Source organism: Glandiceps talaboti, chromosome 1 (assembly GCF_964340395.1).
Source record: "Glandiceps talaboti chromosome 1, keGlaTala1.1, whole genome shotgun sequence".
Classification (NCBI taxonomy): Eukaryota; Metazoa; Hemichordata; class Enteropneusta; family Spengelidae; genus Glandiceps; species Glandiceps talaboti.
The window spans coordinates 29,036,075-29,058,110 of record NC_135549.1 but is presented as its reverse complement, the minus strand read 5'-3'; the positions used below and the strand labels follow the sequence as shown (position 1 = coordinate 29,058,110).

The following is a 22,036-nucleotide window of genomic DNA, read 5'->3' as shown; positions in this document are numbered from 1 at the left end:
GGGAGGGTTAAACACAAAAACTTAAAAAGTCACCAAAACAGACGAAAAAACCCACAAAACCGCAACAAGACGCTACAATTATTGCAGCTAGGGGTCACACTGCCACCATCACATTTACACTCGATCACAACACCCTTTTAAACCTTGCAAATTTCTACAAAACATTTCTTCAAATACTTTCGAGTATATAAAGTCAAATATGGTTGTTGATGAAGTTGCATGGGTAAAAACAGGCGAAATATACGGATTTTAAGAATGGCTATGGGAACGAACACTTACCGACATCTCACCCATCTCAAATTGGGCGCCTGCCTCGTTCTGAGACATCTGAACCTTGACCTCGACGCACAGTCGCTTGTAAACTGTTATTCCTTTGCTAAATGGTTTTATTCTTGTCTATGCAGGGGCATGAGGTAATATTTCTGGTGAAACTCGAAAATGATAATGATGTCATACAGGTAATAAAGGCCCAAGTCAGCTATGGGTCACATTTACATACTTACTTCTTTATTTATAGTATATTTTTAATAAACTCATTATACACGTCTACGTACACATATATGTTATTATGGGTATAAAGGCCGACCAGAAATGGAATGATTAAAAATATTATATGTATGTGCTTGACAATGTACACTTTCTGGTCTTTCAACATTTTTTATAATAATCGCAGACAAAAAGTTTATATAAATATGGAAGACTCAAAAAAAAAAAAAAAAAAAAAAAAAGTATACGGATAGACATGGTGCAAAATCGACGCTTAGTGCGCTCGCGACAGCTGACGCGCTCCGCTGCTTGGCGTGCTCGAGCTCAAACGTATTCCTTAATCAATCAATTGCCTGAATCAAGCACACAGTAATTTCCAAAGGCGCTAAAGAAGCCCCCCCAAAAAAAAAAAACAAAAAAAACAACAACCCAAAAACCAAAACAACAACAACAACAACAAACAAACAAACAAACAAACAAACAAAACGGCGTTCAAAATGCCCACAAAACGATAAATCTAAAATCTCAATCTCAATCTCATAATAATCACCCCCGTGTTTTGTTTTAGAAGTTAAAGTGCCGCGTGAATCTATAGCAATTTTTTTTTCAATGTCCATATATAAAACCAATTATCAGTACATTGTAAATGGCATTTCGTCTTATAAGTACCTTTTAAAGTTTTGGTAGTGTGTTAACGTGGGCAAAGTAGTAATGATATGAATACATAAAAACAACTAAACGGGTGAATCTCAATTATAGATCTTGGTGAAACTAACTTCCTTTTTTTCCAAAGGCTTTTGCTAGCATAATCTTTTGATTTCATTGTATGTAAGAGGCATCTCTGAAGTAATTCATGATGTATTGAAGAATAAGCTTAAGCTTACTTAGCTAAACATCAAAAAATGTCGGTTTCAAAGTATTCATTTTAGCAATAAATAGAATCACGAAAAGATGCTATAGTTTGCTGCACGAACAGCGCCACCAGGCGACTAAACTGAGAAAATATACAATAGCGTCATTGATGTGTATAGTAACACAATTTCACAATTTTAACTTTTTAAGGTGCTTATATTAATTGTCTTTTCAACAGTTGGAGTCCATTATCCCCATGGAAAGTTAAAATATAATTTTTGACATCAATTTCTTATATCGGGAGCATACATCACAATACACCATGGCCTTTTAATAGTACATGTTTTGCTTGTGATTAAAGTTGGTGATTAGATCATGTCCACTAAAACCAAATTCCAACTAAACGAGAGCAACGTGTGATTGAAATCAAATATCAGCAAAGAATTTCATGGTTTCACACATACACATACACACACACACACACACACACACACACACACACACACACAGTGTGCTTGCATACATACACATACATACATACATACATACATACATACATACATACACACGCACGCACGCACGCAGGCAGGCAGGCAGGCAGGCAAGCACGCACGCACGCACGCACGCACGCACACACACACACACATACATACATACATACATACATACATACATACAGAGACAGACAGACAGATAGACAGACAGACAGACATACAGACAGATAGATAGATAGATAGATAGATAGATAGATAGATAGATAGATAGATAGATAGATAGATAGATAGATAGATAGATAGATAGATACAGGCAGACAAACAGACAGACAGACAGGGAGGGAGGGAGAAGAGAGATTAAAGCATACATATTTCGTATAGTAATCACCCATCTTATCACTGACTGTAGGCTTTTGAATTCATTGTGGCAAAGCTGCAAGAAATGTTCAAATGTACTCGGTAAACGACCACTCGCGAGGTGTACTTTGGTTCAAATCATGAGCTAAACATTTCGTGCCCCTCCCTTTCAAACGATCAGAATTTCCATGTCCCCCCCCCCTTAAAACCTCCAATTTGTTGCCCCCCCCCCCCATTTGTCCTCAGACCCCCTGCCATAAATTCAGAACTGAAATACTCTTCGTAATCTCTCGATAACAGGCCTCAATTCTGTGATTATGTCGTGAAGTCACATATCTATGAGCATTTGGGTCATCCCAAACCAAAGCACTATATTACAGCCACAGTACATTCTCAGTACCTAGATCAGCATTCAAATGTATAGGGCAGAGGTACATTCTTCGTTTTTAGTCTGTCTGTTATTCGAGGTATTGTGCATCCAAGATCCAACTCTCATGATATATATTCTACAACTATTCCACAGGACACTGTCATTTTCAATATAACTTTTAATTCTTGAGAATGCGATCGGTCCATTTTTCCCCATTGGTCCAGGACAATCTGATTAAAATCTAATGTGGTGAAAGCAGCTAAATGCTTTATTTATCTCTATTTCCATAGTTTGTGTTGCTTGTTTTTGTTCCGAGTGATCGCCGCCTGCGTGGGAAACATCACAAAACGATGGAAATAGAGGTAAATAAAGCATTTAGCTGCTTTCACCACATCAGATTTTAATGAGATTGGGTCCAGGAATACTAGTATTGATGGGAATGGTGTTTCCGTCCTTTATTATCTTTAAAAAAACATTTATACACTGGAAACAATTGATGTGTTTACCACTTGACATGATCAGATATAGTGCTAGTCACGAAGTTGAAATAGCCGCCAAGAGTGTGCCAAGGATTGTGGGATATATAACCAATTTCCGTCATGCAGTCCAACTTCCGTCAAGCAAAAAGAAAGTTTTGTCCTCGCATATTAATGTTTCGTCCCCAAACATTAATGTTGCATCCTGTGTTAAGTAAATCTCGTCGATAAGAAAAGCAGGTTGTATGGTGACAAATGTTGTTTCTGCAGTCAGAGTATAAGATTGTAATGGACTTAAATTCATATTCCGGCTTGACATTTAAATACTTTTTACACAAAGTTAGAGTTTTTTCACAAAAACCTGGTGTACTGCTCTAAGGATTAATAGTTTGCAATGAGGTATTTTGAGTCTTGTTAGAAAACTTTAGAAAAACCGGTTCTAATGTTTCAAACATTGCACCAACAATTAAACATTTTATCCCACAACTTAAATGTTATCACTCGAAAATAAAGTTTGGGCCACACGAATAAAAAATTTCGTTTCGCAAATTAATTTTCTGCTCTGTAAAAAGAATTTATTTGTCACAGAAATTGTAGTTTTTTGCTTTGATATTTCTATATTGACCCAAGAAATTAATGTTTTGTCATATGAAATAAAAGTGTTATCCTTTTATTAAATATTTTGCCATCAAAAATCAATTATTTGTAGCACAAATTTAGTTTTCGTCTGTCACCTGTGGGCCACCGTAGGGAAAATAAACCCATTGTGTCATAAAAATCCTAGAAGACAAATTTAACTAAAATTGATGAAAACAAAAATATACACACAATAAGTCTTAGCAACCGTTGGTTTGTTAAAAACATTTCTTTTTGTATAGAGGTTATCAAAATAATTGCAATACATCACCTGATAATATACACAATATATAAGACAAAATAATACTGATAAAAATAAAATGAGAACTCACACAGTGATTAAAAAAGTAGTTGGTTTTGAAAATTACCTTCTCCAAAGTAAAAACCCTTACTATATAACAATAATGCTCACAAAAGTAAAAAATGTCTATGTACAATCTCCATATGGATTTGATTAGACGTTTTATCTCTTCAGATACATCCATACACAAGATTCTTTAAATCTAACTTCTGCCCTGGTGTGGTATATGTTGAATTTCATTTGTCTAAGTCTTTCTTCGCCCATATATTAGCAAGAAGGAAAGGTGTTCATGTTTTTGTCTTTTCGCAATACAAATTTTCATGAGGCGAAAAATGAAACAATTGTATGTTTCCAATAACATGGCCTCAGAAATTAGGATAGGTAGGTTGGGACTTTATTACAACTGAACAAGAGAGTGTCATTATTTAAATACTGTTAAAATGCACAAAACAATGCAAGATCAAAAAAAAATACTGGCAAGTAATCAATTATGCAAATTACGCATGAATTATAATAAAAGGAACACATAATTTTTTAGTGTCTGGATTCATGATTTGGAAATTTAATTCCAAATCTACTTTTGGACTAATTTCAGAAGTGCATATAAAAAACTGGGTGAACAAATTTTGTGAGAAAATTTTTTAAATGATCCACATCTCTGATAACATACAGAACTATAAATATGATAATAAAGTGTGTAATGGCATATATTAGAGATGTTTAGATACATGTTAGAATATGTACGCGCATGGCTGAGTGTGTGATCATGCAGGCGTACACGTAATGACGCATACAGAGTTGTGTTATCTACGTGTTCAGAACACAAGTTGAAAGACAGTGGAATGTGCATGCACACATTGGCATCTTCTGTTTTAGCTACGCCAAACACATGACTTTGTTTTTTTCAAACTTGTTGGTACTTTAGACTTTATACATTTTTCATTTAAGTACTCAAAGGAAATACTTAACATTAACTCTAACATAAAAGAATTATGACATTTAATGGAAGAAAAATGACATAAAACTTAACACATATATACAGTTACATGTAGACCTCCATTTTGACGTAGCATCATCTGGTACAGAACACCTGGGTTGCCTCAAATCACATGATTATGACGCTATGCATTTAGAACACATGTAAACACGTGCATCTAAACCTCTCTCTATTTCACTGAGTACACTTTTCTATAGACAACTGACATGATAAGACTGTGATGTCCTATATTAGTCTCATACAGGTTATATACAATAACACATAGAAAATGTGTCAATATTATAGTCCAGTGTAGTCTTCTGATAGATCTATAGTAAAATAGGTTTTCTTTCATCCTCCCAAATTGTTACTGATGGATAACTTTACTCATAGGATACATATATAGGATAGGATATGTATGGAGTATTAAAACTACATTACAAATTGCGCCCTCTTGTGTTGGAATTATCTGCATTCCACTGACTTTTGTTTTTTTATGAAATCATCAATACCAATACAGTAGTCTATTAGAGACTTCAGCCTCCACTTGTATGTTCTTGTAAATATCGTCCAACCACTGTCTGATATTTTTCTAACCATTCAATATTTATTTTCATCATTTCTTCCGCCTTGTCAAATATTCTCTTCATAGATTGATCGTGAGGAAGCTTACTTCTCAATGACTGAAACTTCAAAACAACAAAAGCAAATGTGTGTTAGAGTAAAGTTGAATATTAGGTCATTTATAAACTAATGTACCAACACCAATAATCATTTTTTATTCATTTTCTCTCACATTAGACAGCCTCTCTTAGTAAAATTGTAACTAAAGCAGACGATGGTTATTTGGAAAAGGAGAGGCAGAGAAAATGAAGATGATTTTTTTTTCTTACTTTTTTTTAAAAATCAACCAGCTGACCCATAGTTGACATAGGTCATGTTTTTTTCTGAATTAAATTCAACAAGACTTCAATCCTGTAATTGTCTTAAAATGACAAAGAGTGACAACATAAAGAAGCTATGTGAATATGAGATTGAACCCCCTGTTCCATATAGCCCCCCATCAAAAAAATTAATTAATTAATTAATTAATTAATTTTTTTTAAAAACCTAAATAAATTCCCCCAAATTATTAAACATATCTATAAATCAGATATTGTGTTTGTATACAACAGCCTTTTTATTGTATTGTATTGCTTATTAATAAAGATATACCTGTTTGAATTGTGTGACTCTATTGACAGTGTTGACAGACTTAAAGATCCAATTCAATGCATACATATTACCAGTATACCTGAAAACAAGAAAAGAAAGAATGCTTAGAAGACCATCGAAGAAATGATAAAGAGTTTAGGACTCGTCATTCCTCTAAATCAGGAATATCGTTAGTTTGTCTTGGTATATAATTTGAATCACCGGGAATAGGCTGGTAAACAATGCTACTGTTTTCACGAAAGAAACTAAAAGTTATAAAGGTATTTTCTGGTTCGACCCACAACTATAAGATGAGGTGTGTGTGTGTGTGTGTGGGGGGGGGGGGGGGGGTTAATTTATAATATTTGCTGAGTTCCCCGGCCCTACATAACACATAGGTTAGAACTCATTGGAAATTCCTGTACACCACTTTCAACATAAGGCTGCTTTCACAAAAACTTGTCAAAACTTTCAAATGTAAATTTAAAAAAAATAATTTTCCTAAATTCTTACAAATTAACCTTGCTAAATAACTAAATAATACATTACATGTGATGACAACAAATTTTACAAACACAAAACATTGAACAAAGATAACATCAATATTTCTAATACCTAAATGCACAGTAAATTTCATGAATTTGCAACTTGATTTTGTACCAAATTCACTGAAACACTTCAATATTTCTAACATTTTATATTATATATATTTAGTATATCAAATTATTATGTTATGTTGAACATAATTAACTACTGAGTATTAAGATGTGACCTTTGAATTTTGACCTTTGAGCTGGGGTTTTTTGGTTTTTGGTTTTTTGGGGGGAGGGGGGTGTTCAGCATCCATACAGATGATATAATAATACATTTTTCTCTCTCCTACATTTAATTTCTGTATATCACAATCAACAAACTCAAATATCCTCCACCAAAACTTACAAGAAATCAGCTGAATTTTAAATTTGTTGAAATATCATTTAGGGTTACATTTCAACAGACTTACACTTGTAAAATATCATCAAAATGTTCAACAATAAAATCAAATACAACTGCACTTCCGATATCATTCTGACTGGTTCTGTAAATCACCATGTAGCTTTCATCAGCTGGAATAACGGAGAAATTTAATGACCAGGTCATGTATCTGAGAACAAAAATCAAATAAAGTACATTTACATATAGAGAAATAATTGTAGATAAACATTTAAAGTTGAAAGGGAAATATAGCGTCAACAAAGTCAGTGTTTGTAAATCAAAATATAACCAAAAAATGTTATTTTTAAAAAATGTGGAAAAAGTTATTGTATGTACAATAGCAAATCTTTTAAACATTTTCAATATTTTGCAATTTATTAAGTTACAAACAAAGATTCAGTATTTGTTGTTTCACATTGGTTTTCCAAGTATGACAGCACACGAGTTAAAAATCCAAAATAAATTCCTGTTTGTTATCCATATGGTACAAGCTTTATAAACCTTTCACTCAAGTGAAAATACATACACAAAACCTCAATTAACTATTCTATTATGCTGTTCATATATGCCTTCTATCAAATTACAATTGCCTCCTGGCATTGTTGGAACTGATGCTTGCGTAGTATGGATTCTGTGTCTTTTTTTGATATGTATGCTAAATCATATCATCAGAATTGTTTATAAATGATATCTTAATTCTGGGTGTGAGTTCAGTCAATTGCAACTGATGGTTATATATGCATCAGTAAAGTAGAATACGAAATGTGACTTTTAAATACACAGTATAAACTTCACCCAACAACTTATAAACTCAGCTTGTGCCCCTTTAAGTCAGAGATCGTAAAGAATTCATTCAACGTCATGTTTCCCTCAGGGTGAAGGTGATACCTGATTTAAAGTACAAACGAGAATCCTGGCACAATAAACATGGAATACAGTAAATAAAATCATTTTAAAAGTTTGATTAAATTTTTCAGTTCACTATATGATTTCAAAATTTGCATATCAGTACAATTTCCTCACCTGTTAAGAACCCATGGATCATGTGACTTTGTGAGAGATTCACGGATTGCAATGTCATCATCAGCAAGTAACTGTCCATTCAACTGACTCCACAGTATCTGCCATTGTGTGGAATCACTGCTAGCCACGCCTACCCCAAATATCTCGGTACGTAGATCAGTTGGTAATCTTAATATACAAGAAGTGAACACAGAATGTGATTATGAGGGGCTGCTAGACTCACAATTATCTATATCAGTGTCATCACCTCAAGCCCTGCTTCTGCCATTTGTTTCTGAATGGCTATATATAGTTACAGTCCTTAGTGGCCATCATTTGAACTATAATTGTTGCAGTGTTGCACCCCAAACAGCTGTATAAATAGGGACCTGGTAGGACAGACATTGTTATGTGAAGGATTTAATCCTTTGCACTTATTAACAGTACCATTGTTCTGCCTCAATCAGTATAAGTGGGAACCTGGTAGGATAGAGGTTACTATGTGAAGAATAATCCTATTTACTTATGGTTGCAGCATGGCTACCCAAGAAATTGAGGAAATATAAATTTAAGAGCTCTTGTGCCAATATAGGTCTGTGTCAGGTGTAATACAGTGCTATGAGTAGATACAATCTGAGTGTGGAAAAGCTAAATATAAAAACACATTAAATTAGAACCCCTTGTGATTATACTACCCAAGTGACACTAACTTTTAATAAATAGCAAAAAAAATGTATTGCAAAATCTGATTTCATCATTCTCATGAGTAAATTACTGGTACACTGATAAATGTAGTCAGTATATTAATATAAATACTACAACTTACGGTGAATGTGAGGTCAACCAGTTTGTAAAATACTGTAAGCCATTGTAGGTGCAATCTTCATCGCCATAGTTACATGCGATACCAGTGAGGAGTGTCCGTAAATACCTGGTCTGGAGGGTGTCCAAAATATGAGGCGTCCATCCAAGATTGATCCATGTGTTGTGCAATAGACCTAGAACATATCTCTGTAATATTAAATGAACATGAAAAATTCCAAAATATAAATGTTTTCGTGACACCTTACAAGTATTGACTAATCACTCTAGGTATCAACATAGTATTTTATTATTAGGCCAAAAAAAAGAAAAAGAATTGTTTCTGGTCAAGACATTCTGTCTAAAGTGGTGCGAAGATATGGTTGTTTTTTTTAATTCTCAACAAACCTGTCACTCAGTCTACCATTTATGGCAGTTACTGTTCTTTTTATTTAGTACTTTATAGTAAGTGTGTGTGGGGCAGATGTCATTTGCTTGTTCATGATTGGCTCTGCAGCTGTCTTCACTGAAGGAGCTAGGGTTATTTGTTGTGTATTTAAGTGATGCGTGTGCTGACCAGAAACAATCACTTTGTATTTTTCTTGGCCTTGTAAATTATCTTTTCTAAACAAGATAAATTAGTGGTGAAATACACTTATAGCCAAACATAAAAGAACATATTATAAATCAAAGATATATAACATGCATCTCTTGTTAATGAACTACCTAGGGCCAAAACAAACATCAAACACTGTGCATACATGAATAGCAACATACACGAAGCAATAATTTATCTCATCTGCCACTAAGGAATCAAAAATGTAGAAAGACAACAGGAACAGGTACATGATTTAGTGGGCCCTTGGTACGCCAGGTGAGTATTAGTGAGACAGGTGGATGTAGTAAAATAGTATGGTGGTAACTATTGCTAAGAGCATTTTGATTTATCTCCTGACAAAGATGGTTTTTTAAATCTTTATACCATGATTTCTGTTCAAAATACACCAGAGTTGATGAAAATGAAAATTCATAATCATTTTAGTCCAATCAGATCTTGTCAGCGGCCATGTTGCTTAATATAATAGGTGACATCGTATTATCCCAGACTCTGCTGGGGGCACTATGTCCTAAACGGCAAGCGGCTGGGTAACCAAGACTACATGGGCATATGCTAAGTTAGATTACAAGAAGTATCGATATGTAGACATCCTGAAATTGACATCATCAAACAAAAAGAAAATGTAGAACGTTATTTGAATTACTCAAAGAATGCAATTGACATTTGCTGTAAAACAATGGGAAAGGATGTATGGTTTCTAAAGTACACACGACAGTACTGATCAATTCTGGCCTACACTCAAGTAAAATATATGCTGTCAATGCAAATAGTGCCCCCAGTGGCCCAACTATGCAATCTTTTGTTTTTCTGATAACCCGCCTATATAGTAGAGTTTTAGTAAAACACTATCAGTATATTCAATGAATGTTGTACTTTTAATAATGTCATACCTTAAATCTACCATACAAGTCAGTCAGGTATAATCTTTGTCTGAAATACTCAAATCCTCTTGATGCTGCTTTCCATGGTGGATAACTGTCTTCATTGGTGAGATATAAGGTGACTCTGAGTGCTGTATTCGTATCCAACAGACCAGCCCTGTCAATTTTAACACACACCTCTATGAGATCACCATGCCATCAAAAAGGATTTTAACTCAGGTTACCATAGCAACCATGACATTTATAACAGAAACTGCACTGTAAAGATGATTAATTTAGACTTAAAGATGAATCTAGCAAGTAACTAACTAAGCCTATTCTAAAAACCAATCTTGAATAGTTGCAACGTGATTATATGTTGATAGTAAATATGTTAATTGGTTGAAATTATTATATTACATACCTTTGAAGGAAAAACGCATCATCTATGATAGTAGCACGACTTACAACACTGAATGCCTGTCAAGAATGCAATAAATATGAAAGTCAGATTACTTATATAATGGTATATAATAAAATACATTATCATGCTTTTTGAATGATTGATGAACTTCCAATGAAATCTGCTGAAAATGACATATTATTGGACTAGATGTCATGCATAACTGCCTGTTATATCTGAAAATCAGGCACACTGTGATTTCTCACTTTTCCTTGCAGGCCAAGAGTGTGGGACAGCCATATGTGATAATGATGTGATCCCTGACGTTTCATTATATATACACTAACATCATCTTTTTTTTTAATTCAACATTTACCTGCTCCACCTGATAGGTTAATTAATTAATTAATTAATAGCTTTCTCTTGGCGTACATTGCGTAACTGGAACTATGATTAAAGATTCATTTACAGAATGATGTATCTTCTAGCTAATAATTGATGTTACACTTTCTTTTGGGGTGATGGAAAATGCCTGCTATAAAAATTCATACTGTGCTGTGCTGTTTTGAGAAGCAATGCATGGTGGTTTGTCATAATGTCTAACTAATTAGTATGCAAAGAACAATGTAATTCATGTAAACGATGTATAATTTATGAATAAAAATTCATCCAATAAGGCAACAAATCCGTGGAGAAACACAAAATAACCCTCCCTACTTTAGTGAAGACAACTGCAGAGCCAATCATGAACAAGCAAATGACATCTGCCCCACATACACAATAATGTGACACTTGCTATAAAGTACTAAATACAAAGAACATTAAACTGCCATAAATAGTATAAAATATGCCATAAATATATTTAAAAAGATAAAAACAATTTGCATTGTCAACATATTCTAACAAGAAACAATTCTCTCCTTTTTTGTTTGCCTAACAAAGTAAATATATAAAATGACTTTATAGCTCTTATCTAGATCTCTTATAACAACTGACTGTAATTCTCCGTACCGTGTGATCACTTTGTAGTTGTTTGATAATAGCCTCCCAGTTTTTCACTTGGTAGTTCACTCGTAGGAAACTATTTAGATCTACATTACCCAGTATCCATGCATCATTTGATGTACTACTAGGTACGGAGATTTCATCTTGTAGAGAGAAAGAAAGATAAATGAATATGATTAGGCAAAAAAAATAAAATAATTGTGTTTCTAACAACATGGCTTTGGAAAATAGGGTAGGTAGGTCAGCATTTTATTTTATTTTCATTTTATTTTATTTTATCTTGTTTTTATTTTTGAACTATATTGCTGTGACCCAAATCTAAACAGAATACCCCCCTTCTGTGATAGTTTGATGAAATATGCACAGACATGACTGGGGAAAGAAAACAGACATGCATGAAGGTCAAGAAAACAAAGAATTTCTTTTCTTCTCATTTTAAATGTTTAAAAGAATATTTAGAGTCGGAGACTTAAACTAGGGCCGGTCAGGTTATTGGAAACACACAATAATTTTATTTTGCCAAATGTATGAAATATGGTTTATAATTATATTTATTAGTCATATGAAGAAAAAAAAAGATGATATTAACAACAGATGACTGTGAAAAATAAATAATTCCAATATTTTTACTGTGTGTACTACAAACGTTTTTGGTAATCTGAGTATCACATTTTTTATTTAGTTTTAAAAATGGTCTATTTTATTTGTTTATTTAATTATAAAATCAGACTTGCAATATTTTACTCACATTTGAAAGATTAAAATGGCTACATTTAAACTACTTATGTACATGATTTAAATAATGGCATATAACAACAACAGCTCATCTCCCAGTACATGGGATAAAATATAATGTACACACTTACAGTTACTGTTTTCCTGTTGTAAAGTTGTCATCTCTGTAGTAGCCTGGTTTCTTGCCTTATATTTGAACTGTATATACCATTTATTACTGTTTAAGAAGTATATAAAGGCACAGAGGTGAACAAATCATTTTGTGAACTGGTGGTCCCCGGACGAGTGCCTTAAAAAATCCAGTGGTCCTGCTGAAAAAATTAGTGGTCCCCGGTCCCACTAATGTGAGACATTAAATCTTACCTATGAATCTGTATAATCAGACGACTTTTTAACAGTTATAACAGTAAGGTACTGGTCCGATGGACCAGACAAGGTAAAATTTGTGTGGTCTGCCCAAAAAAAATCACTAGTCCCGGAGTCAGGACAAGTGGATTTGTTCACCCCTGAAGGAGGATCAATTTTGAAAACAAAAAATACTACTATTATTCATGATAAATGAAGTAAGCCCACACTCTATGTACTCTCCTATGTTCTAATGTTTGAGGTGATAATCCTGTATTGACAGAGATCCTGGGGACAAAGTTTATACCGTTATGTGGCTATTGTTTAATGCAAGCCCTGTGATAAAAACAAAAGTATACAATTAAAAGTCACTGAGGATATTGCTACATGTTGTTGAGAACAGTAAAAATAGTACAAGAAATGTGTGATATTAAAGTTACAAAAATAATTGAGTTCTGTAAAGTACATTATCTAAGGTTTGCTATTAGCAATCAGACCTCTGTGGATCTTCACACAGTCCTAAGCTCAAAAAGAGTTTTTAAGCAAATGTATTAATCTAGAATTTCAAAAATTGTAATTTTAGAAAAGACTTATTTCTGTAAAAACCTAGAATACTTTAAATTTCCTCACGCATAATGCTCATAGTTATGGTTAATTCATACATATTGTTTCCAAGGTAAACCTACCCAAACTCAGTATCCTCTGGGTCAAAGGTCAAATCATCAGGTTTGATAATGAATGATGATTGGTCAACTGCTACACTGGTAGAGACATCATCATTTCTTGTTAGTGTAAGTAGTGGATAGCCTGGTTGTGATGTCCATGTGTTCATTAGTTCTTTCACATCATGACCATAAGCCTTTACATACAAAATACATATTAGCAGTGAGTTCATTTTTAACATCATTTGAATGGAAGGTTAAATTTGTACATAAATTTGAACACAATTCTTCTCATAATTGTCACCTAGTTCTCACTCCATTCACAAACCAAACACGAGGTTCTGTTATTATTACACGTTTATCTGAAATGGCAAATTTCCCTAAAAGTCATAAAAATCATACAGCACAATCATGCAATTTCGTGTGTGACAGGTATGCAATAATGTTTTCGGTATTGCAATGCAGTGAAAATATCACTATAGGCAGTACAATAATCTCCTCCGGGTACAAGTTTGGTACATATATAATATGTTTTATTAATAACTATCACATAATTTAGTATTTAAATGACACCTTACCTGAGTAAACTCTTCCCATAAATCATTGGTATCGGCATTTTGAAATTTGTACTTATTAAGATAAGACTGGAGAGAGAGAGAGATAAAAAATAAGTGGTCCAATATTTGTAAGTTGAACAAACAATCACTTTCTATGAGACTATCAAACTTTGGGATTCACTTGTAATTTTTTGACACCAAAATGGTCACTGTTAAATCCCTCATTTCAGCAGTTCAGTCTAAATTACATTATATTGTAATCAAGAAATGTTTCAATTGATTCTATTCTAAAAGTACTTTGTGGAATGTGTGGGGCCAGAGGATTTTTTAATCCGTCTTTTTTCCCCTTTTCTATTTTTTCTTCAGTATATGGAATTTTTTTTTTCTATTCCGAAATAAATAAATAATAATAATAATAATAATAATAATAATAATAATCATGTACACTCCACAATAATTTATTTAAACTTTAAAATGTTTGTCTCTTTCAAATATCAAATACTTTATCATTAAAATATGTCAACTTGTGTCTTTATAATTATTGTGTATTTTCATACAGCTACTGTGCCACACCTTTTTCTCACGAGATTGTGTTATGTTGTGTTGTGTTGTGTTGTGTTGTGTTGTGTGGTGTGGTGTGGTGGGGGGGTGGGGTAGGGAGGTGTGCTGTTGTGTTGAGTTAATTGTTGTGTGGGGTGGGGTGGGGTGGAGTGGGGAGGTGTGGTGTTGTGTTGTTTTGTGTTGTGCAGTGCAGTACTGTGATGCAGTACTGTTATGTGGTGCAGTGTGGTGTGGTGTGATGTGGTGTTGCATTGTGCTGCGTTGCGTTGCGTGGTGTTGCATTGCATTGCATTGTGTTAATGTGCTGTGTTGTGTAATTATATCCTGTATTGCGTTACATTGTGAGGTGTAGTGTTGTGTTACATTGTGTGGTGTAGTGTTGTGTTCACTTTATACAACAGAAATCACAAACCCTGAAACAAAACGTCGCCTGATTCAACAAAAATATCGCTTTGATGTTGTAAATGTTCCCGTCTGGCTCAACAAAATTCTAATTGATATTTCCACATGTTATCGTCTGGCATGATAAGACCAGCAGCTGAACTACAATTGATACATTTTAGTAAATTGACTGTCTCAAAAATATTAAAGAATGCGCCAAACCTTAGGTTTACCAGGCAGGTGAATTTGGCGTTGATCTCCTAAGGTAAGTATAAGAAAGTATAACAATATCGGTAAAGATATTTTTCATGACAATTGACGAAACGCTGTTGTTAAGATTTTTGTCTAGCCAGCCGATAGAATGTAGCAATGTCAATGAGATTTCTGTCGAGCCAGATGACGTTTTGTTTCAGGGTTTATGATTTCCGTTGTACTATTATCACTTACCCTGATTCCCGCTTTAAATATGGTATCTCCCAAAATTAACTTCAGCATGTGAAATACAGCAAACCCTTTGAAAGATGTAATTTCATCATAATTTGATAGAATTGTGTTGACATCCTGTGTGCTGGGATCAGATAGTGGGTGACCAGTATTGTAGCTGTCAGCTTCTAAACCTTTCTGAACAACTTCAACCAGGTGTATATCATCAAACTTTAAAAATAAGCACATAAAAACAAAAACTTTCAAAGATAGAAAATGATGTACATCTTACAAGTATAAGTACACTGTATGTGTCTTTTAATAGAAAATAAATAATGGTGCAATCATGATGGAATTTAGTGAATCAAGGTACATGTACCTACATACAAGGGCATCATTCACAAAACTGTGCTTGAATAATTTTCGTTAACAGATTTGATTTTGGATTGGTTACATTAATGTGTGTAGTTGTTTACATTACTGTCTCATAATTGCTTACATCGATGTCTGCCGTTGTTTACAATTATGTCTGTACTTGTTTACAATGATGTCTGTAGTTGTTTACACTGTCTGTTGTTGTTTATATTGATGTCTATTGTTGGTTATATTGACGTCTGTAGATTGGTTGTTACAATGTTGTATCAGTGAACTCTAGGTTGATGTCCATGTGTAAACAATGCATGCAGTCATCAAAGATGTACTAAATCATTATAAAGTCATTGGTAAATAAAGTGAAATGAAGGGAAACAAGCAAGGGTTTGATAACTATATGATAACAATGGTAACACAACAACATAAATATAAATTTCAAAAAAAAGAACATAAAATTACAAAAAAAAATTGCATTTACAATTCTATACATATTCAATATTGCAATCATTTCATGTTATTTTGATTGTACTTACTGCATTATCATCAAACTCTGGGTCGATATCTGACATTGCTTCATAACTGAAAAATGTAGCTAAACCTTCTTTCAGCCATAAATCAGACCACCATTCAAAGGTGACCAGATTACCAATCCACTGAAATCACAAGTTTAGTAAAAAAAAAAACAATAAGATTAAATAGCTTTATGTATACACAATCAATCAACACTTAAAGTGACCATGGGTGAAGATTGGGGGGTATTTATTTTGTATTTTTGATTATTTATAAAACAATTTTGTCATGACTTCCTACTTGAAAAATCAATGTGTTAAAACATATGCCAAGTCCTTGTTTGTCACTCAATAAATTGCAAAAGATTGATAAATGTGTAAAATGTTTGTTATGGCACGTATAAAATAACAAACTTTGTACACATTTGTTTTAGCAGTTTGCAATGTATTGAGTTCCAGCCAAAGACTTGGCATGTGTTGTTTCACATTGATTTTTTAAGTAAGAAGCAGTTATAAATTTGTTTTGTAAATTAAAAATCCAAAATAATTACCAAATCCTCATGTTTATGGCCACTTTAATTTCAAGTCATTTCCATAAAAAAAAAAAGAGTTTCACATTTTCACATTTGTCATAACTCAAGTACTGATCATTTGATGTTATGCAAATTACATTTCAAAGTTTTTATTTCATGTAACAGAGGAAGCAATACAACAATACAATATGTTTATAAATCTATCATGAAATCTGTCCCTTCATGATTGAAGTAGTGATTATACCAATTAATATGCTAATGATGTTTATACGTCACACATCTCCATTCTCCTCATTGATTCTAATCATGTGGTCATGCTAATGATGTCATGTGACACAGAGGGTAGATTTAAACTCAGTAAGAATTTGCAAGCATTGAATTCCTAAGTCTAGGTGGGAATTCCCTAGAGACCTGTCAATTCAACTATAGGACCAATCTGATTAAAAAATCTGATGTAGTGAACTAATTGGTACGATTTCTTGTTTCCTACGTTTTATTGTCATTTGTATTGTAAGATGGATTCTAATTGGCTATACACTCATGTGTGCAGGCTTTGAACCCAGGGTTGGGGGGGGGGGGGGGGGCTACTCCCCTTATTTGAGTATATGTATATAGCCCTGTCTAAAATGGGGTCTGGTTTTTTTTGAGCTGAAGAGTTTAAAATTGGGTCCCCGGTTTTGCATTATTTTCGATTTTACTCGGTCTAAAAATGTGGTCCATTGTCCTTTACCAAATCATAAGTGCCATTAATTACTAAAAAAATGTTGCCTCGTAAGAAAAATGTATTTAGGTCTAAACTTTCATCTTTTAAAAACCTGTAATGGTTTAAAATGGGGTATTGATTTTTGGTCAAAGTGGGTCTAAAATGGGGCCTGGGGTTTCCATCACTGGCCACACACCCCTATCAGAGCTGGCCACTGGTACCGCCCCCAAGGATTTGAATATGAACTCATACGGTATTGTGTCAGATGTAGGAACATGCAAGGTCCTCACTCACAGAACAAAAGAGAACATTTTTAATGACAATGAATGTAGGAAAGAGAGGTAAATAAAGAAATCACCCCAAGTTCACAACATCAGATTTGAGTCAGATTGCTACTAGTAGGCTGGCCTAGATCTTAAGTCAAAGCTAGTAAGAAATCACTTACTGAATGTGCTATTTCACGAGACACAATCTCAGCAATTTGAACCTGTCTTCTAATGGAGGACTGGAGATAATCAAACACGACCTGTTTTTCTAGAATTGTCACCATTCCCCAATGTTCTGATGACAGAGCAGAATGGGTAGGAACTGCTACCAGATCTAAAATAGAAAAATAACATTTGTAAGATCAACCAACAGATTAAAAATCGGCATAGCACAGAGACACACAGAGACAAATGTCACAGAGACACACACACATGCCATATTGTATATTCTTTACTTGTATAGAAACCAAATATGTTCTCATAAAAAATACAAATATTATATTAATATATTCATATATTTATTCAAGTATATTTTGTTTCTATATAATATATATACACTATACCATACATATATGAAACAAACAAAAATACAAATAGATTGTCTCAATGCGCAATAAATCGGTTTTAAACACTCCTATGGCAGAGCATAATCTAGACTGTAAGATACGTCGTGTTGTTCTGCACTCACTGGCCTTCTTCAGGGTTGACCAAAGTATGTGTGAGGGCGCCCCGTGATGATGTACCATACAAACTAGGCATTATCAGGTTAGTATCAATATCTGTATTCCAAGTTATACCCACTTACCTATTTTGTTTGTAGGGTTTTCAATATCAAAGTAACCAGAGAAATATGTATAGCTTCTTTCTGCATAATCTAACAGCAAGTTCATTTCATCAATTACGTCTGGTCTTGACCAAACTTGAATCTATGGACCAATCAAGTCAAGTTATGAATGATATGTAAATTTAGTAAAAACCAATTTATGTAGAAATAAGGAGTTATTACTATGGTATTACTATCTATCTATCTATCTATCTATCTATCTATCTATCTATCTATCTATCTATATATATATATATATATATATATATATATATATATATATATATATATATATATATATAGTTGGGTCTTCAGGTATACATAGCATGTTTTTCTTTGTTTCATATTGTACACTTGTAATATTTTGTATATAAATGTAAGTAAGTATGTGTACTTGTTTTTATTTATTTATACTTTATATGTATTTAATTACATGTACTTTCATTATTTACTATTTACTTATCATTTATATGTACACCTTGTATTTAGTTACTTCCATTATTTACTATTTACTTATCATTTATATGTACGCCTTGTATTTAGTTACTTTCCTAATTTCTCAGAACTATTTCCATGGTCCTCACCAGAACATTTTCTTATTAATGATATTTTCATTTTGTAGTGTTATTATCTTATGTTTCTGGTGGAAATAAATTCATTTCAATAATAAATTCAAATTATTCAGGAAAAAATGAAAATCCTAACATTTAAATTACAAGAAATATAAATCAATATGTACCATAAAATTTTATAATGAATGCAGAAACACTGAGAACAAAAAAAATCGCAGAAAGGAATTCCTTTATATATGGATAAAAATAATCATTAAAAAGACAACTTGTTTTTTAGCTGAACTTCCCCTTTTTAACAAAGTGAAATTCAGTTTCTTTCCTAGCAATATTCCAAAAACAGCAGCTTAGTTGGTTGGAGTTATTTTTACAATAAACAAACAAACAAACAATATTTGTTGCTCAGATTCATTAGTATTCATGTTTAATTAATATTCACAGGGATGTACATGTATAAACAAACCCTTTAATTATACGTCCCTGATATTCATATGAAATGTGGTAGTTTTTGTCCTTCATAACTTTTATGTTTGTGACTGTTTATGGTTATTTATTTCTTTATTGTTGTCTCGTTTGTTTGTTTGTTTGTTTACTTAAACAAAACAACCAATTAAGCCAGTGATCATATGACAGTATACCTTGTGTCCACCTGCCCAACTCCTTTCTCTGTTTTCAAGCAACCCAATGACAATGCCAAGATTATAAGTTGAGATAACAGGAGTCTCTTTGAAGTTGTCACGAACCCATCCAATCTCAGCATCCTCTGTCTTCTCCACTTCAGTACTAAATAAGACTTGGTCTTGGTAAAACCTTGGATAGGTGATACTTAGTTTAAAGATTGCTTTATAGATCGGCTCATCAAAACATGGAAATACCTTCCGGGCAAATGTTGGCTGAAGTGCAGAAACCACCATTGTCCTGATCATTATTATTAATATAATTTGGGAGGGAAAAAATAAAAGGAGAAATATCAGAGGAAAGAAATAATGCACTTGATTTCATTGTCTGTCTGTCTGTCTGTCTGTCTGTCTGTCTGTCTGTCTGTCTATGTATAAAGTGTGTCTGTCTGTCCATCTGTTTGTGTGTCTGTCTGTCTGTCTGTCTGTCTAGTTCCTGTGGTACTGCTCACAGAGGAGATTTCGTCATTAGCTAATTCATACACATATTTCTGATCATCCGTAAAGTCGTTTGTGTGTGAATATTTATGAAAAAAAATAAAACTTTTTTCTTTTAATTCAATACTGTAGGTTATCATTAAATGTGATATAATGTGAAGTTCATAGTATACTATATTACTACAGTGAAATAATTGGCGTGCACTAAATAATAAACGCGCGATCTAATAAATTTGACACACTGTGCAAAGTGTACGCGCGCATGCACACGTGCAATATCTATTCAGGTGAGCGCAAGTTTCAAGTAAATTTTGCGTGCTTCCACAAAAAATGTTTGCGGTAAACTTTCTATCTCGGATAGGGCCATTTACATACCTTTTGACACCATTGGTATCAACGTAAGGACTGAGATAGAGACCACTGAAATCTTCCTTTAGTTGACCCTTGAACTCTTCAATCTGGATCACATATTCAGTATTGTATTCAATACTTTCACCAAGTTCGATCACATAGTAGTTGCGTTCTTCAAACTCAAATTCATTTTTGATTGGTATTTCTTTGTCGCTCTCCTTGGCTTTAATCGAGATGAGACTGTCAGTAAAGTCGAGAGCCATGACGTGTATAAGTACGACATCGGTTTCTTCAGTGCAGCGGAAAGTGATTGAAACAGATCCGCTGAAGATTTCCTTTTCGCGGTCAATGCGTAGATCCACATCATAACGCGATGGCTCCACGCTACCTGGCAGGCGCACGCGATGCCACAGTACAGACGGGTCAAGTGTAGGTGTTTCCGTTGACATGGTTACATTTGCTACTCCTCCTGAAGGTTTTGGTTTTAAAAATCCAATAAGTAGGCCAACGAGCAGGAGTATTAAAACGACGAACACGACGATCCAGAAAATTCTCCAGTAAGATAAAAAGAACCCTTTATTACCTTCAAACTTGATACTTTCGGATGGAGGAAAGTCGGATCGCTCCGACGGTGGGCGAGATGGCGGACGAACGACCGCATCGACAGTGGAGGGCACGGACATACTCGCTGTCGAGCTGGCATTTGACGGAGCCTGGGGACTATAAGTATGACGCTGTTGGTACTGACGCAATGGCGGCTCGTACGACGATGGCGATTGATATTGTGCATACACGTCCCGACCGTGTCGATTGTCTGTCTGCCCGGAATAGTTTACCATGACAGGGTTGTCGTAAGTCATTGGGTTACTCCGATGTCGCTGTTGTCGAGACATGATGGAAATGCGATGCCTTAAACCCGCGGCAAAACCGTTAGTTTTGCACACCTATCCTTTCACTCGGTGGAGAAGAAGCGTTATGACCCCAAAGCTGAGGTCACACAACAAACACACCTATATATGCTGCAGTCTCCTTTTTCCTTGTAAGTGAAAGCTGAACACATATAAATTAACATAACAAAGGTAGCCATCTCCGGGTCATGGTAAGCGGAACAAAAAGTGTCCCCCATATCTTGTTTTCCTTGTCATCTTATGCTACTTTCAGTGCAGTTTGTAGGAAACTGTCTTGTTGTTGTTGTTGTTGTTGTTGTTGTTGTTGTTGTTGTTGTTGTGGTGGTGGTGGTGGTGGTGGTGGTGGTGGTGGTGGTGGTGGCGGCGGCGGCGGCGGCGGCGGCGGTGAGTCATGATCATGATCATGAAAGATAATA

The 22,036-nt window shown here is 34.1% G+C and overlaps 1 protein-coding gene across 1 annotated transcript; it reads right to left on the bottom strand.

Moving 5' to 3' along the window:
- Positions 1–3,534: 3,534 nt before the first annotated feature.
- On the bottom strand, positions 3,535–21,679 carry LOC144436988 (aminopeptidase N-like). Its single transcript, XM_078125858.1, has 17 exons — positions 20,737–21,679; positions 19,885–20,164; positions 18,660–18,780; positions 18,034–18,188; positions 16,377–16,496; positions 15,496–15,702; positions 14,128–14,193; positions 13,574–13,746; positions 12,674–12,759; positions 11,814–11,950; positions 10,824–10,879; positions 10,430–10,577; positions 8,946–9,130; positions 8,141–8,308; positions 7,146–7,286; positions 6,164–6,242; positions 3,535–5,637 (listed from the first exon to the last, which is right to left on the bottom strand). Exons 1-17 carry the CDS (start codon positions 21,603–21,605, stop codon positions 5,485–5,487), a joined length of 3,144 nt encoding a protein of 1,047 aa, XP_077981984.1. The 5' UTR covers positions 21,606–21,679; the 3' UTR covers positions 3,535–5,484.
- Positions 21,680–22,036: the final 357 nt, after the last annotated feature.

What these genes read in the sequence shown, in the direction of transcription:
- LOC144436988 (XM_078125858.1), bottom strand. Translation starts at nt 21,605, where the DNA reads ATGTCTCGACAACAGCGACATCGGAGTAACCCAATGACTTACGACAAC. An exon ending in GTTGGGCAGGTGGACACAAG is followed by an intron (nt 18,781 to 19,884) that starts GTATACTGTCAT and finishes ATTGGTCCATAG; the next exon opens with ATTCAAGTTTGGTCAAGACC. An exon ending in AACTACAAAGTGATCACACG is followed by an intron (nt 10,880 to 11,813) that starts GTACGGAGAATT and finishes CATTCTTGACAG; the next exon opens with GCATTCAGTGTTGTAAGTCG.